We start from the raw sequence: 19147 nt of genomic DNA, 5'->3' as shown, positions 1-19147 counted from the left end.
TAAAATTACAGCCTTGCATTGTTATTTTAAAAATGCTCTTGAATCTTAAATTACGAGATTTACACAAAATTGCACTCTCCCCTCCCCCTTCCCTCTAAAAATGTAAAACAAAAAAGTGGTTTATAATTACCAACCCACGACCATTGTTACATCACATCATTTTACACAAGAAATTAAAAAATTAATGAGTTGGATTTTTCCTCATAAAAAATACAAGAATAGTTGTAATTATTTAGCGCTAAAACATTTATAGAAAGGTGCCCCAAGAGGGAGTGGTTGTTACCCCCACATGATAAAGATTTTAAAAATAAAAGAAATCTATTTGAGAAGGACTGCTTAGTGACATTCATCTTTGGAAAGGTGGGTTGACGCCCCCCACTTAATGGCTTGCATTGGAACACATGAACCTACAACTAAAATTGTTTAACGATCGATTGAGCCATTTGCGAGATCTTAATACACATACATCAAACTGATTACTATGCAATAGAGGTTCTCATTTAGTACCCTACTAAATACTTAGTTTCCGTGAAAAATGTATTTTTAGAAAGAAATATGATTGAAATCGAATAAAAAAGCTTAAAGCATGTCCTTATTTGACTTTACCGTCGTTTAAAGTGTTCGTTAGTTGTAAAATAGCTCGTTATTTATATTGAAACAGCATAGTAAATGTCAAATTGGTGTTAATAAGACCTTAATGTTTTAACCAATAAAAATACTCAGAAAAAAAATTCTTAAAACTTTAAATCTTTTTGTACCACTTCTAAAAATAATCCATAATAATAATAATCCAAAATAAAATGTCGCATTACACAAGGCTTAAAACCAAATACGCCTGCCTAATTTTCTACACACAGCCATGAATATTGTTTTTAATTTAAATAACCGTACACAGCCGCCAGAAAGAAAACTTCCTGTAGACTTGCTTTCCCTACAACTAAACAGCTAACTAGCCCTTCACAAAACCCTTGCTTTGGTGTTCTTGTGCAAGAGCCTCTATTATGTTGGACGTAATCGTTCTTGTTTTAGTATAAAAATGCTTTTCACATTAAGCAGGGATCGTAAGGGATAAACATGGATGATAAACTGATATACATCCTTATTGTTGATAATCAATATTAACCCTTCTTTAGAAAATAATTACAGGTTGAAAAGTTAGGACACTACTTGAAACCAAACAATCAAAATTAAATAAAATTTCCCAAAGTTTTTGAGCCAACGTATAAGTTAGATATCATAACTTGCGTATAAAGCGTTGGGTACCGGTGAAATTTACAATTCAATGTTCCCTCCCTCCCTTACAGTAAGTGTCTTTCCAATATCAATATTTTAGATAATTCTATTATTGGAAATTTCTATCTCAAGTACTTACAGAGAGGCAGGGTTAGTTCAATAGAAGATACATTAAGCTCCCATAAATCAGGAATCTTAAGGGATAAGATAATAGACAAACATTTTTAAGTATGAGAAACAAAATTCCTCATTTATAGATTAAAATTAATGGTTGAAAAGATTAGACACCTCTATTTTAAACCAACCAATAAAGATTGGATAAATGAACCTTTTAAGCCAACGAATGAGAGAACACCTCATAGTATCTCCAGCCATCTACATCTTGCAAATTCGTACATTGTACCTTATCGTCGTTACATCTCCAAATTCTCTTTATCTCTGTTTTTTTTTTATGTGTTTGACTTAAATTTTATTGTCGAAGAAAACTTTCTTTATGCTGATAGAAAATCTAGAAATCTTTATAGTTTTAACTTTTTTGACATGGCTATATAGGTCATTCTTACACAGATAACAATATATAATATTACACCTTTAGATTAATATTATTGGTTGAAAATTGTGGACACTGCCAGTTTTAACTTTTAACCCAACAAGTCAGTATTGGCTTAAATTACTCAAAGTTTTTAAGTCACCTAATGAGGTTTGGCATTTTTAAAGGGGACTATCCACGAACAAGAGCAAGTGATTCTAAGCATCTTCCAGCATTGATCCATAGTATTTTTTAATGAATATACTAGGTTGATATTTGATATTTGCTTTATCGACTAAAAAGTTAGGTTTCACCATGGTTTTATATGAAAAAAACTTTGAAATGTTAAGCATTTTTAAAGCAATGTCATCAAATGCTTTGTTGAGTTCAAAGGACAAAATAAAATCACACGACAGAAAAGCATCAAATGCTGTATTTTGCAAAAGTACTTTAATTAAACTGTTTACAATATTACAAGTTACCAACCCTTTTTTTTAAATATACATTTTTAATCAAAATAATATACTTTTCTGTCAAAGCTTTTAAACAACAGTTTGAACTCATTAAAACATTTGATGATATTGCACCAAACAATGCTTAACATTTCAAAGTTTTTTGTATAAAATCATGGTGAAACCTATTTTTTTAGTCGATAAAGCAAATATTAAACATAAACCTAGTATATTCACTAAAAAAATACTATGGATCAATGCTGGAAGGAGCTTAGAATCACTTGCTCTTATTCGTGGATAGTCCCCTTTCAAAAGAATGTATTTTTCTATGTATAGAAATAACCAAATTTACTTGAAACGAAAAGTTTGAAAGTGTTGCACGAAGGAGCAATATGGTTAAAATCCTTTAATTTGACATTCATCCTATACTACCCCCATCCCATGAGCTTGTCTATTTCATGATAAACAGATGATATCATCCATAAGCGTAAGAAAATTTACAACTATGATTTACTAAAAACACAAAAATGAAATACTTAGTCCAATAAAAAAATAATAAATGTATTGATGAGTAATCTATACAACTGCCTGCCTCAAGTGACAGAGACCCTCTTCGTCTGTTAGCAAAATGCTTTTTTTTCTTTTTGCAGGGACTCGGCTGTGTTTATATTTCCGACACTATTAGTTGATTTCGACGACACAATACAAAATCTGGACAGGGTCCCTGCCCTGAGGGAAATGTTACATATTACTCATGCCCCCCCATTTCATTACTTTAATAACAAAATAAGTTAATGCACCAAAACTTGTAAGAGAGGTGAAAAATTACCCTATTTCAGCTCCGACAGAATTGAAACAGGCGCAATAGATTTTAAACTTATATATACACATCTTTTATATCAAACTACGGAGACAGAGACATTTTTGTTTAGAAACAAAGACGTTTTTGTCCATAATAAGTGCAGTATCAACAATCTTTTAAAAAAATATAATGCAGTAAATAAGAAAAAAAAAAACTAAGACGTCCAAAGGTGGATGTAAATGTGTTTACCACCTTATAACTTTGAAATTTCACCCCCCTCAAAATAAAAAAGCTTGGACGTCCCTGTATTACATTCAGTAAATGTAATAACACCCGATTTGATTATCAAAATGTCTGCAAGCATATTTGGGTGACGTCTTTGCTTTTAATTTGACGCACTTAATATCTTTCTGCGTAGAGTTTTGTATTTATTAATGGTGCAATTTTTTAGTGCAATGTAAATAAGCAGTAACATAAGGACGTAGAAGTAAGAAGAATGCCTTGGTAAATAAACAGTCACCGTGACCTAATGCATTTGTTATATATATTTGGGTTTAGATTTTTAGGGAAGTTTTTAAAAAGTTCTTGGGTTTTTCTGAACAAATAAATAGAACTTTTCTGTTTCTTTTTAAAAGCGAAGCTTTTCTATAATTAGGGTCGGTCCGTCCGTCCGTACGTCCGTCCGTCACGGATAGCTTTTTTCGTTAATTTATACATGTTAGAATTGTCCTATCGATTTCAAATTTTGCATAGTGATTCCTTTAGTAGTAAGGTACGATTTAGAAAGCGTAGCAACTCTATAATCATTACCAAAATGTCCGTACGTCCATTTTAAACATGTTGATTTTTTTACTTTTTTAAATAGCTTTTTTCGTTAATTTAGGTATGTCAGAATTGTCCTATCGATTTCAAATTTTGCATGGTGATTCCTGTAATAGTTAGGTACGAGTTAGAAAGCGTAGCAATTCTATAATCATTACCAGAATGTCCGTACGTCCATTTTAAACATGTTGATTTTTTTACATTTTTAACAACAAATTTGTATGTGACCTAATTATCCGATTGGTCTGATTTTTTGTATACTGATTCCAGGGACAACAAAGTGCAATATTATATGCGAAGCAACTCTATAATCAAGTTCTAAAAATGTAAGTATGTCCATAATCATTATCCTGTATCAAGCAGTTTTTCAACAAATTTACTTACAATTTTGCTTTGACTCTTATACATTCGCATTCTGATTATTCAGTTCTGACATTATACAAGTGTTAATGTCCGTTTGTCCTACCGTTTCAGAGCTTCGCTTTTATGGATGTTGTCATCCTTGTTCTGAATAATTTTCAATAAAAATGAATGAGTAGCAAACAAATTCTGGCAGTATCTCTTAATATTAGGTTGAGTACCTTGTAGCCCTATATGGGTAGGCTTCCCGCTATTGCTAGGCTTAAAACCATTATTTTTACAGGTTTTTATATAGGGAGGGAGGTTGGGGGGACATTGGACTGTAAAATGCACTAGTACCTAAAGTTTTATAACCATGTTATCTTATGGGTTGGTAAAAAAACCTCTACAGAGGGGGTAATTTTGTTTGGAACGTATTATCTATTGTCTTATCCCTTAAGATCCCTATGTAAGGTCCACTAATCATTGAAGGGATGTTACCAAATATTTTGAAATAAAATTTATTTTTCAATTTGTGCAAGTAGCAGTATGACATGAATAATAAATAAATAAAGAAATATATTTTCATGTATAAACAGTTATAAAATACCCAGGGATTTTAAGGGAATGGACAATGGGTGATAAGTTTATGTACTCCCCAATTATGACTGACAAAATTGCCCCTGTTATTGTGTGTACAATTACAATCAAAATATAATTTCATTTTCACCCATTAAGTTTAAAAGCTAAGAATTAAAAAATGACAGATTTAGTTTGTAAACTTTTGGAAATACCTATTTCTCCATTTATTTTTCATTTTTTTCTGAGTCCTATGAATGTGATTCAAATAAAAGTTAAAGTAAATGAACAAATTAATCTTTTAACCCTAATATAACTTTGATGTGAACCAGGGCTAAATATTTATCATATGGTATGATTAAAGAATAAAAAAGGAAAGTATTTAAAGATATATTAGCAAGTATAGTAGATTGATGTATCGTGTTCGGGCCTGGACCAACTTGCGTCATACTAAGTTAGAGATATAAGAAATCTTACCTAATGCAGCTATATCTTGTTGGTGACACTAAAGGGGGGGGGGGGGAGTTTTTTTATATGATGAAATACCCGCAACTTTAAGATTTTTTTGATAGGCCTCCAGGTACCGGAGCTCCAGGCGTCCAGGTGGTCTCTGTACAGGTAAAAATGAAAAAAAAATTAGAGTTAGAGGTCAACTTATAAAACAAAATATGCATCTTTTTTAATGTTATTCACATATTTGATGAAAAAACATGCATATTTTGTTTCATAAGCTGACCTCTAACTCTACCAAAAAAAATTATTTTCATTTTTACTTGTACAGAGACCACCTGGAGGCCTGGAGCTCCAGAACCTGGAGGCCTATCCAAAAAATCTTAAAGTTGCGGGTATTTCATCATATAAGAATGATTTTATCTTTTATAACCAATCCTCTCAGTCCAAAGATAAAGCCTATACTCCAGGTTTACGCAAATGTGTCAAAACTCCCCCCCCCCCCCCCCCCTGTAAACTATTTCACAATTATACAATTTTAAAGTCATTACCTATATTTTGCAGGTTTTTGTTTATCTGAGGAATACCTATTTAAAATTAAGTTCTAATTAACTTCTGTAGAAGATGGTTGATAAAGTTTTAAATTTTTTCTTCGCACTCTGATAATATTATTTATCCCTTTGCATTATAGACAGCATTCCGTGGATATTGAAATGAAAAATTATAAGATTAATACCACGAGGGGCCGAAGGCTTGGGCTAACAAAACTGGTATTAATTTTTGAATTTTTATTAATATTAGTGAAAAATTTCTATAATACTATGCTATACTCGATTTTTCAGTTTAGCTAAAAACCGGTTCTAATCCAGCAGATAGCAATCGGTTTCGAAGCGGTGCTGGAAATAAGATTACTATTGATCCCTGTTTTAAATAATATGTCATTCCTTTGCATAAAATTCAATTAACTTATCCCAGAACTAAATACAATTTAGTTATGCCATCTTTAGATGCTAGGCAGGGGTTCAGGGATAACTAAATAGAAGATAAACACTTCATCCCTTTTCTTCAGGAATCTTAAGGGATAAGATGTACACTCCAGGCCAAATGAGGATAAACTTAATTTCCCCTTACGTAGATTTAAAGTTATAGTGGAAAAGTTTGGACACTGATTGCTAGTTTATACCAACCAATCAAGCACATTATTAAAATCCCCAAAGTTTTAAAGCCAACGAATGAGGAATTTTCTTCATAAAACTTTTAAAATCACTAAAATTAAAAGTCCAATGTACAATTAAGTTATGTTAAAAGGTTTCTTTTAATAAAACAAAGAATGGTAAATAAAATAAATAAAACATTAACATGTTGTTTTCTTATCAAATATTGCTAAAATTTTTAGTCAAATAAAAATAAGAAAAATGAAGTCTATAAGAAGTGCAGCAATAAAATAAAAACAACATTATCAAAGTTTTTTCTTTTAGTTAATCTATAGTTTTTTATTTATTTAATTTTTAGCGATTTATCGTTTTAGATATTCAAAATTTTCTACAAACTAATGCGCTGGGGCGTACGGATTATTGTAGATATAGAGTAGCTGCGCTTCTAGAAATGTTTAACGAAAAATAATGGGTTGGGTTATTTATTAACTTAAAAAATCTTTTTTTAGGTTTCTTCGTAACAACTCAAAAAAAATTAATTTTGTTACAAAACCTTTGTCTGAAAATTTAAGCAGCATTATATCATTTGTTTGGCTAACAAACTTTGGGTACCATCTTTAAATCTTGATTAGTTTGTACAAACTTTGGGTACCATCATTAAATCTTGATTAGTTTATACAAACTTTGGGTACCATCATTAAATCTTGATTAGTTTATACAAACTTTGGGTACCATCATTAAATCTTGATTAGTTTGTACAAACTTTGGGTACCATCATTAAATCTTGATTAGTTTATACAAACTTTGGGTACCATCATTAAATCTTGATTAGTTTATACAAACTTTGGGTACCATCATTAAATCTTGATTAGTTTATACAAACTTTGGGTACCATCATTAAATCTTGATTAGTTTGTGCAAACTAGCAGTGTCCAAGCTTTTTAATCTACAGACGTGATAAACTTGTTATAGTGATAATTTATATTTAGGGAAGTACATCAATTTTTCGTTCATTGTCTTATCCATGGAGTAACAACAATTGTGAATTCAACTATTTATCTTTTAAAAATTCACAATTTTTCGAGAACACTGGTTATGTAATATCCCGTAACTTGTTTTGTGGGTTATCTCAGAAATCATGGAAAAGGTATATAAATTGGTTAGAATGGTAAAAGATTTATTAGTCTTTTAATTAAAGAAGGAAAATAAAGATTTTATATAAACTATATAAAAATGTCTGCCCTAATAGTACTCAAAGATCTAAAGGGATAAGACAATGGATGATAAATTAAATTGAATTAGTGTGAAAAAATACCTACTCCTTCTGTAGATTGAAATTATTGGTCAAAAATATTTGTAATCAAATTCAAAATTTTTAAGTTAACGAAAAAGAATACGTTTTATAAAACTATGGGTACCAGTGTAATTTACAGTCCCTTAATGGTACCAAATACTGAGGTGCACAACTTAACTATAGTTAACCTATCCCCTTGTTCCTGCTAGTACAAGAAGATGTTTGTTGAATAAATTAAAATTCTTTGTCCCCTAACCAGGGACGATAATTTTTTATTTTTAACAAATCAATAAACCTTTCAATTTCATCAAGTCAAGTTAAAACGAGACAAAATTTACAATTTTCTGCCTTTTAAGGCACTAGAATATATTTATATATGTGTAAGGTAGTTTTCGTTTTCTTACAACAAAACTAAAGGTTTATTACTGACAGACATATTAACGTTTAACATTTACATACCTTACATGTAGGATAACTTTTAGAGTAGCTTTGCATTTTAAAAATGAAAATTTTCCACCTAAAATTTGTTAACATAGGTGTGGTTAAAAAGTCTTTAGTTTTTTAAATAGCAAAGCTACTACACATTTTTATATATCAGTTGTTCTACAGGATATAACATTTATATGATTCACACGCTTATAAGCAAGGAGGGGGGGGGGGGGTTGGATTGTAAAGGGGGGAGGCGGATGTGCCACTTTTTGAAACCAAAACTAAAAGTCAACAAAGGAACTCAACTAAAAAAAGAGTTACAGGTCTGAGATTTTGCATTGCAGTTGCTTTATAGAGGTACAATATGGAACTGTGAAGAAACGGCGGCGCAACCGCCGAAAACCGCCGTTTCCCGCCGATTTTTTTTGCAATTTCTCGGCGGTTTTCGGCGGATGCGCCGCCGTTTCTTCACTGTTCCATATTGTAACCCTATAAAGCAACTGCCATGCAAAATCTCAGACCTGTAACTCTTTTTTTAGTTGAGTTCCTTTGACTTTTAGTTTTGGTTTCAAAAAGTGGCACATCCGCCTCCCCCCTTTCTTACTTTAATTCATTTGTTGATTTAATTTTTTAACAATTCTTTGACTAAGAAAAATTATGGGGAAGATTGATATGTTTATCAGTTACTCTGGGCTAGTAATATGTCACTTCATATCCAGGATTCTTTAAGGGTAACTCAATGGACAATAGATAAATGTGAAACTCCAATCACGATAAACAAAAATACTCCATCTGTAGATTTCGTAGATTTTAATTATTGTACAAAGTTTGTACAACCCAATCGAAATAGAATTTCCTAAAGTTTTGACACTGACTATTTTGAACCAACCAATTAATTTTCAAACATCGTGTTTAAATAGTTGTATGGGTCAGTATAATTTCCAGTCCTAATATCCCCTCCCTCCCTATGAAGGGCTTGGTTTATTTTATAATAGACGATTTCTTGAGACATATGTTTACAGTAGTATTACAGAACAGTATAAGACTAGCATATACAGTAATTTTACTATGTTTTTCTTTTTGAAAATCAGGGATTCTTGGATAGGTCAATAGAAGAACAATATTTTACCTCAAAATTTAAAAAACAGACAAAACAGAAGGTAAAACAATCAGAAATGATAAGATTTTTTTTAAGGGATTGTAAATTTATTTTTCATTGTTCTATTCCTTTATCCCTGGTAAAACAGGGAGAGTATAACTAAGTATTAACACCGTTAGCTAATGAATCCATAGAATGATAATGGCAGCTGAAAAAGGTGTCCTAATTGTTTATGTGTTTACTTTTATCTCATGTATAGAGATGAGATACAACTTTAGGACACATTGGGGAATGTTTTCCAACATTAGCCCCCATATTCTGTGTCAGATGGGCGCAAGGACGTCCAAGCCTTTTTAAGGAGGGTATAATGAAGGGTTTGGGAGGTTGAGGTAGTTTATCTATATATTTTCTAAACTTTTGCGGAGGGTACAATTTAGTGGTTTCAAAGTTTGGGGGGAGTAACACCCCTTTTACCTCCCCCCTTGTACGTCTATGGATGGACAATTCAATATCAGATGTCAGACTCTCATTCCTAAACCAGATTTTACCAGAGGTCTTAAGGTACCAATCAAAATTTATTAATAGTACCCAAAGTTGTTAAGCTAAAGAATAAGATAACGTGGGTAAAAAGTTTGGGTACTAGTGTAATTAACAACCCAATGTCTCTTCCCTTCCTGCGAGAACCAGGATTGTAAGTGAGAACCCTAGCAAAAATAAAATACTTTTTAAAATTCCATTATAGACATTTTATGTTTTTTTTACTTTATTACTTAATGTATTCTTAAGACTGTTTCATATTTTGAGACGTTTTATAAAAGACACTACGATTTTTCAATTTCTTATACCATGTGTAACTCTGAAGCTCTGACAAAAGAGTTTAAAATCAAGTAGCTGGTTGGTTTTCTGTCAGGTTTGCGTATCTATAATCCTTGGACCTTAAGCAGGCTTCATATTTCAAATGTCTTGAAAAAATGCTATCTATAATACAAAGTAGAATGATATCTGTCCGTCCGTCTGTCCGTCTGCCAGTCTGTCAGTCCGTCCCTTTAGATATCGGTAACCACTGAACCAATTGGATTCTACTCTTCAGGGAATATACCTCCTGGTCCTGTGGTGGTTTTAGGCTATTTTCTTGGAGTTGTGGGACCCTACCCCCCACAAATTTTGTTTTAATTTTTGCATATATTTGGTGAATTGGCGAAAATTGGAGACTCATTCGCAATTTTTACTCACATCATTCATTTAATTTCCTCTTGGGGCAAAGCCCCTAGAGGCTAGGGGCGAAGCCACTAGTAAACATATATTCTACCTAAAAAATGAAGTTTAACGCTTTCCCTTTTAGATATTAAAAATATTGAAACTTGCAGTCGAATTAACAACCAAAGCTTTTAAAATATTTTATATTTGATATTGCACTTTTAGGTATATTAATATTTTACTTAAAAGTTAATATTTTAAATTGAAATTTTATTAATTTTATTAATATTATTAAAATACATTCTTATTAGAAGATAGTTATAATGACTAAGGCTCGGGTATCTTAAGGGACAAGAGTTGATTCATTCATATGACGTCACAAAATAAAGTACAAGAATATAATACATCTTGTTTCAATAATGATTATTATACTTGGTACTCATAGTCAAAATGTTTAATTTATAAATCCATTTTCATGATTAAACCCTGTCTGGTAAAATTGAATTTAGATGTGCATTCACCTCCGCATGTTATCACAACTGCATAATATTGTTTTCCAGTAGGGCTTCTAGACCAATTAAAATCCGCTGGATAAAAACCTGTTCTGAACCATATTGAAAAATCATGTATAGCATCGTATAACACAAATATCAAAACAAAAACCACATGATCAATACCATTTTGTTAGTCCGGGCCTTCAGCCTTTCGTGGATAACAAAACTGGTTTAATCTTGATGACCGCTGAAGTGATTACCCATCCTGAAATTCAAATATGCAGATTCAATTTCTTCAAAAATCTGACCAATCTATCAATTCAGGGATATACAGGGATAGGACAATTAAAGATAAATTAATATTCTATTGCTGTTGAAATTTTGCAAGCAAGATATCTAAATCAAATGCATTTAACCTAAAATTAGCGATCTCACTTTTTTTTACTTTATTCTACATTAGCGGCTACGCCCGGCCCCTAGAGGCCTCTAGGGTCACTTGATCAGAGGGGAGTTAAATCCGAAAACCCATTTTTGTTAAGAAGAACCCGATCGGTTCAGCGTTTGGCGAGATCCTTTGGTACGGATAAACAAACATCCTTTTACTTCATTATAATGATTTATATGCATCTTTTTTTTTGTTTCTTTTTTAAAATCTCATTGCAAATTTAGGATTACCTACTTGTTTTTTATTTAATATGAAATTCTAATGTTAAAAGCGAAGCTTTTCTATAATTAGGGTCGGTCTGTCCGTCCGAGATAGATAGCTTTTATTCGTTAATTTAGGCATGTTAGAATTGTCCTATCGATTTCAAACTTTGCATGATGATTCCTGTAGTAGTTGGGCACGATTTAGAAAGCGTAGCAACTCTATAATCATTACCAGAATTTCCGTACGTCAATTTTAAAAATGTTGATTTTTCTACTTTTTTAACAACAAATTTTCAAGTGTTCTAATTATCCGTTTGATCTGATTTTTGGTATATTGATTTCTGGGACAACAACGAACAATATTATAAGCGAAGCAACTCTATAATCAAGTCCAAAAATGTAAGTATGTCCATAAACATTATCCTGCTTCAAGCAGTTTTTTCAACAAATTTACTTACAATTTTGCTTCGACTCTAATTCTTTTAAATTGTGATTATTAAGTTCAGATACCATACAAGTTTTAATGTCCGTTTGTCCTACCGTTTCAGTGCTTCGCTTTTATGGATGTTGTCATCCTTGTTTAATCTGTTTTTTTTATAATTTTAAAGTATTTAGAAATGAGAGGAATCTTAAAATAACATATTTTGTCTTGATAGAAAATAAAACCCCTAAAACTATTTAAATAACACTTACCTTTCCCTCAATACCTGGTTTTAAAGTACTATTATGTTCTTAAAATCCTTAGGGACAGATTATGGTGTAATTACTCAATAAGTAGATTATGTCCGTCTGTATGTCTAATACAAGATAATTGACTGTATTTCCTTGATTCTGTAACATGATTTGCTTGAAATTATATAAGGTTTTTAAAAGTCACACTGCAGTATATTGTAAATCTTTCTTAATCTAAAAAAAATATAAAACACAAATACGTATGATTGTGTCCATATTTTTTTTAATGTCATATAATTTATATAACATAAAATCTTTTACGTTATTTTTTAGTCAAAAACGGTAAAAACATAACTAACTAAATTATTAATATTGCAAATATACCATGAAGTAATATAACAAAATATTTTTGAAGAATATGAAATAACTGCGAAAATTATTTTAAGATTTATACACCCGCGGCACTTGGTTTCGATTTGAAGTTCTGCCTTATAAAAAACGTATACGAAGACTGGAATGTCTTCGCTCGAAAACAGCTCAGGTGTGACTTATTACTATGTTGCACAGAAAGGAATCTCCAGACAAGGGTCTTGCACATAAAGTTTTATTTCAAACAAACTAAAATTGTGTTAATTAAAAGCCATTTCTAACTTTATAAAATGTATTTTTTGTGTTTAACACATTTTGAAAGTAAATCTGTGCGGTCATTTGATACAGAAAATATGATTTTTCTTATTTCAAGCTTGTATTTATTGTACACTTCTTTTTTCTTATTTTTACATTTGAAAAGATTTCTTAGGAATAGTACAAAGGAATTTGGAAAGAATAGAATAAGTTTGAGTACTTTTTATCCACGAACAGGGACAGCACACTAGGATGAAAACTTTTCAGAAAAGAGTTCCAAGTTGGAATTGTGAAGGGGTAATACTCCCAAGAAAAAGAAAAAAATCTTAAACACACATAAAAATAATTCAGGGCTATTAGTTTTTTTTTAAAACTGGTAAATTTGAGACATTTCATACAACAAACTAACTTCTCTAATTCGCCCTTCCCCAACAATATTTAAAAATATATTATCACCCCCCCCCCCCTTTCCCATCAAAAGAATAACATATCCTTAACACTTTACCTGCCTGAATTTTACTATTTTCTATAGCGAATTGATCATAATATGAGAAACAAACAGTTTTTCTTCAATTGTCTCATCCCTTTCCCTTTTTTATTTGTCATCTTATTGAAAGGGACAACAATTAGATTAGAAGTAATGTAAATTTTGCGAAAACTTTAAAATGGTTTAAATAGAATTTGCATAAGAAGTAGTTCCAATAGATGGTTTAACTTAGTAATTTATTTTTTTTATCAATTTTTACCAATTCAATTTTGAAAAGTGATTCGAAATTACATTACCCAAATATGCATATTGGTAACTAGACTTTAGATATTACAGATGAATCATTTGTTTAACCTTCCGAAAAAACTTATTAAAAGTCAGGTGTTTTGGTATCATTTACTTTTTTAACATATATTAAAGATGCTTTACACTATATATAAATACCATTGATACATGCATAGGACAATGGACGATAAATTAACTCCACCCCCCCCCTTCTGTGATTATGATAGCAAAAATAAAAATACCCCATTTTGTATGTAAATTTGAATTATTGGCGGAGAAGTTTAGACACTGTTACATTATACATTAACCTAACCTTATTCTATCAAAACATTCAATTTAAGCAATGGCAAAACAAGTATTTAAAATGTATTGAGAAGTTTAACACCCTATATGAAAGTATCCCTTTTTAAGCCGGACTTAAATTGAATTTACATAATTTGTACTAAATTGATGAATGGATTGAGTATAAAGAATACATTTGGTACAATAAAGGTACTTTAAAAATTGCAATTTCTTAACAAATTGCCTTTTATTCAAGCAAATCAGAGTATTTGAATGATACAATGATAGACTTATCTAAAGCTTTTACCTTTTCGACCATTTTTTATGGGTTATTTCTAATAAATAATTTTACTAAAGCTTACTTAAATTAAAAAGTAACAGTATGGTCAAAATCGTGCTTTGATTATTTATTGTGTTTTCTAAAGTAATTCTAAGTTTAGAATCACAGTTAGTTTTAAATCCAGCTTAGGATTAAGTCCTTATGAACTTTATGCTAAAACTAACTTTTGCATTTACTTTTGTTAGAAGCAAAGCTATTACATAAATCATTCTGTCTTGTCCTGGTTGGTATTTTTATTTATACTAAGCTAAACTTTTTCTTATTCAATTTTCTTATAGCTAGAGGAGCATTTATAGATAGCTCTATTTCCACCCCCCACCCCCCCCCCCCCCAAAAAAAAAAAAGGTTTCTAACCTTTAATCTATGACACTTGATTTACGAAATAGGCTATCCTCTTGCTCCCATCCCCTATATGAAATAAAATAGACAAAAGTAACTTTAATTTTATCAGAGAGGTAAGGGGGAATCTGACTGTAAATTATCTGGGTACTCTAAGTTTCATAAACATTTTCTATTATTCGTTGACGAAACTAGTCCCTTTAGTTTAAGATAATTGGGGATATACATCAATTTATCCTCCAATGTCTTATCCTTTAAGATCCCTAAGTTTAAGGTTGCTTTGTTCCAGAAATATTAAACCTAAGCTGCGCTGCTTTATAACTTAATCTTCCTTGTTTATTAACAACTCATTCAATTATCATATAATATTATTCTCTACAAAGGTCAAACGAGGCCGACTTTTTGGTTGGGGGCAGGGATTGACACTCAGCCTTTTAAATCATACTCGCATGACCTCTTACATTTTCTTTCGGAAAAAATAGCTAAAACCTGTCCAGAACATGTATAAAGCTCCTTTGAAATGGGAAACTCAAATTGTTCAGATTTTTAGCGACAAAAAAACAAAAAAAACCTAGCTGCGCAAATTATGAATAAAGGGGGGGGGGCGAAAGTGACACTTTTTGAAACCAAAACTAAGAGTCAACAAAGGAACTCAACTAAAAAAAGGGTTACAGGTCTGAGATTTTGCATGGCAGTTGCTTTATAGGGGTACAATATGGAACTGTGAAGAAACGGCGGCGCAACCGCCGAAAACCGCCGTTTCCCGCCGTAATTTTTGTTGCCTTTTCTCGGCGGTTTTCGACGGTTGCGCCGCCGTTTCTTCACAGTTCCATATTGTACCCCTATAAAGCAACTGCCATGCAAAATGTCAGACCTGTAACTCTTTTTTTAGTTGAGTTCCTTTGACTTTTAGTTTTGGTTTCAAAAAGTGTCACTTTCGCCCCCCCCCCCTCCCCTTTTCATACGTTTTTTTTGTAAGCAACAATAGCACCAAGAAAAGATCTTGAATTATTAATACCTAGATAGATAAAGAAATTGTTCAGAAAAAATAGATATTTTAATGTCTGCTTTTAACAAAAAAAAGCAAGGACTATTTCGTTTATCAGTAGCGAAGTTGATTAGCACTGTGCCTTTCTTATCTGCTGAAAGAAAACGTATTAATTGGAGTAAGAGAGGGGTAGGTTTCTGGTAGAATCCGTAAAGGTGTGTGTTTTATGGCTTCAAAATAGTAGTAGAACCATAATATTCACTAAATATATGTATTTCTTATTGAAAAGAACTATAGACAAAAATTTTATTTACAAAGTTAACATAAATTTTTATCGTTCTACTACTGTTTTTTACTTATAACACATAACCTTTACGGATTTTTACCAGAAACCTACCCCTCTCTTTCTTGGCACTCAAAGTTTTATAAACATGTTCTCTCATTCTTTAGCTGTAAAACTTTGGGTACTTTATATAATCTTGATTGGTTGGTTCCAACTAGCAAGTGTTCAAAGTTTCTAACCAATATCTTTATTTTCAGACAAGGTAATTTTGTTTCTCGTATTCATTTAAATCCGGTTGATAGAAACCGGTTCTTATCCATACGAAAAAACTATGTCTAGCATCGTATTATATCCAGCTTTCTACGAATATATAAATGTACAATCATAAGATTAAAACCAGTTTTTTTAGCCTGTGCCTTCGGCACCTCGGGGTTTAAAAAACTGGCTTTAATATTATAATTGTACATTCTATATCCGCGGAAAGCTGATTATAATACGATGCGAGAAATAATTATTATTTCCTTTTGGGATGTATATCAATGTATTGTACAATTTAAACTAAAGATTGATTTTTAATGTTTACTATTTATCAAGGTCAATTTATCTGCCATTATGATTTCACTGACGTCAAAACTGCATGATGGACAGACAGACCAACATAAATAAATTTTAGAATGGCTTTACGTTTATATTCAATTGAATAACATTAATTTATACATTATATTGAAAAATATTTAAAGTTCAAAAAATGACATTTTATTCAAGTAGTTATAGCCAGAAATTGTTGTAAAGTTATCTAAAGTTTTTCTTTTCTCTGGTATGACGCAAACCCACAGAGACATGTATAGATATTTTGAACGAATCTTTGTTTATCCTGTTCTACTATTTGTTATTAAGATCCTTTAGATGATAAGAAATAAAAAGCTGCCCTACCTTCAGATTTGTCTAGCTTCGCTTTGATGTATTTTGTCATCCATTTTTATTCTGTTCAGAATTCAAGGACTTAAATATTATCCAGAAAAATATGATTCTAACCAATAATACAATTTTCCAATTTCAGTTCTCAAAAAAATTATAAAATGTTTTAAAATGAATTAATTGTGCTATGTAGAAAATCAAACAGAAAAGTATACCTAAGTGACTAGAGAGATATTGTGATTTTTAAAAAGGTTAAAAATAACGAAAAGTTATAAATATGACTTCTGAAGTTCTGAACCACATGATGCCAACAAACATCACTAAAGTCAACATCAGGAATGGAACTATTAAACCAACGGATAAACTGTTATCAAGTAGCTTCGCTATTAACAATTTTGTTATATAGTTTAGGGGTAGGGGTGAGATATAATCTTTTTAGTGTAGCTTTGGTTAGGTCAAGAAGGATCATAGTAAGTCCTGTAGGGTTAAAGGGGTTATTTCTGTTGATTTAATGTCCCAACCGTCGGGGGGAATTATACAGGGACAGTCAGGATGCTCTGATAGAGTCGGTCTACAGAATTTCTTCAGAGATCCTTCATCACAAGTGGCTACACAAACAAAAGTAAGTTATCAAATCATAGTAATTTATCGCATCAAATTATAGACAGCTTTCCACAGATATTAAAACCATATTATAGAACCAGTTTTGTTAGCCCGGAGTGGCTGAAGTCCTGGACTAACAAAACTGTTTTTATTTTAATTTTAGTTTTTGTAGAAAATTGTTTGTAATACGATGCGATACATGATTTTTCAATATGGCTGAGAACCGGTTCTAATCCTGCGGATACGTTTTCAAACCATACTGGAAAAATATTCATTGGTTTTCATTCAGTAAAAAGGTTTATCTCACAAAATCCTAGGAAATACAGTAGTAAACTTTTGTTTTCTGCACTAAAGAAAATATTTGTCCGAATTAGTTGTACTTTTAGTAAAGCTTTATAATTGTCATGGGGTGGTTTTAGGCTATTTCCCTGACCTCTCTTACCTTCCCCTAGAAACTGCTCTATGCAGCTATTTGATAACAAAGTATTAGTTTGATTATTGGTTACCTAGTTAAGTCACTGAATCACTTATTTAAAGTTTTGTTTGTCTAATAGTATAAAACTAGAGTTGGCTCGATATAACTATCTCCCTATTGGCTAGTTTTCTATATGCATATATATTTCTCAATAAATCTATTTTCCTCACCCGGCATTACTATTTAAACGGAAGTAAATATTTAATAATTTAAATGATCCTAAAAAGATCTTTTATATTATATTTTTTTCTTTACATTACCATCACCAAAGGGTTTATTATATGATTACAATTTTAGTTCAATATTTGAACACACAAAGTGTCGCCACAATTGAATTCTTTTAAAACAGAGTTTTCTAAAATTTATTATATCATAAATTTAAATTTTCTTTTTTATGATTAGAAATTAAATACTTCATTACAATGTAAATAGCAACATGAAATGAAAAAAAATGAATTTGTTTTTAATAAAGTAAAATAATGGGTCTTATAGTTCTGGGCAATGAGAGTTTATTATGGATTATTGGAGCACTATGAGTTTTCAACGAATAGTCCTTGGAAAACTTGAGCTCGTTTATAGACATTTATTTCCTATATAGATCTGACATGGATCTTGAAGCAATTAAGCAGGCCGTTTTGTACAGGTTAAAAATTGGAAGATTTCATTAAATAAAAGTTATCGCAAATATACTTAGTAAATAATGGATTAGTTTACATCATCAAATATTTTTTTATGAAGAGCAGGTTTATTATAAAAAATGTTATTCCTGGCTTCAATTATCCATATCAGACATTAAAAATATCTTTAAGTCACTGTTTTTTGTGTAAGGTATTATCTCCAATTAAATCCAAAAATTGGTACATGAATATCAAAGTATTGAATAATTTCTATAGTTTGTTTCTCCCATCTAGTATATCTAATCTATATTATGATATTAAGTATTAAAGTTGTCTTCTTTGTCTGTTAAGGTCTTGCTACTCACTGTTCTCCAATTTAGGGAAGCCTCACATAGGTCCCATGATTGTTTTATATCCAATGAGCTAGGGGCGTACCAGTGAGGATAACAAGATAGAACTATGTGTGTGTCTGTCTTAGGCTTAAGTTCTAGCTAAAAAGTTGAGCTAGTAGACTCTTTTAAGAGAATATACACAGTGGTTTTAAGTAAGAGTAAGATAAACCCCCTTTCTGAAAATTAAACCTCCCCATAACGCCCTTATACACCCCCCCCCCTCCCCCTACCACCCCCTAAAAAAGGACATCTTTTTAGAGGCTAGGGTCAAAGTCACTAATATCCTATCACAAAACTAGGCCTATAGCTTCAAGAAAAATC

The 19147-nt window shown here is 31.3% G+C and overlaps 2 protein-coding genes across 8 annotated transcripts in view; one reads left to right on the top strand and one right to left on the bottom strand.

Moving 5' to 3' along the window:
* Positions 1-19147, top strand: part of Crk (Crk proto-oncogene, adaptor protein) — a 189858-nt gene that overhangs the window by 74406 nt on the left and 96305 nt on the right. The window contains exons 1-2 of one of the 2 annotated variants that reach the window (XM_080148233.1): positions 16886-17075; positions 17263-17361. The exons of the other annotated variant lie outside the window; for it this stretch is intronic. Of the exons in view, the coding sequence (XP_080004359.1) occupies positions 17017-17075; positions 17263-17361 (158 nt within the window). The 5' untranslated portion in view covers positions 16886-17016. Of the gene's footprint in view, positions 1-16885; positions 17076-17262; positions 17362-19147 lie in introns of those variants that run through there. 2 annotated transcript variants of the gene reach the window in all.
* Positions 1-19147, bottom strand: part of LOC145306215 (uncharacterized) — a 191770-nt gene that overhangs the window by 127913 nt on the left and 44710 nt on the right. The window lies entirely within an intron of this gene.

The sequence above is a fragment of the Acartia tonsa genome, chromosome 14 (genome assembly GCF_053477335.1).
Source record: "Acartia tonsa isolate MP-2025a chromosome 14, ASM5347733v1, whole genome shotgun sequence".
Classification (NCBI taxonomy): Eukaryota; Metazoa; Arthropoda; class Copepoda; order Calanoida; family Acartiidae; genus Acartia; species Acartia tonsa.
Note: the sequence above shows the minus strand (reverse complement) of the source record. Positions and strands in the feature narration are given on the sequence as shown.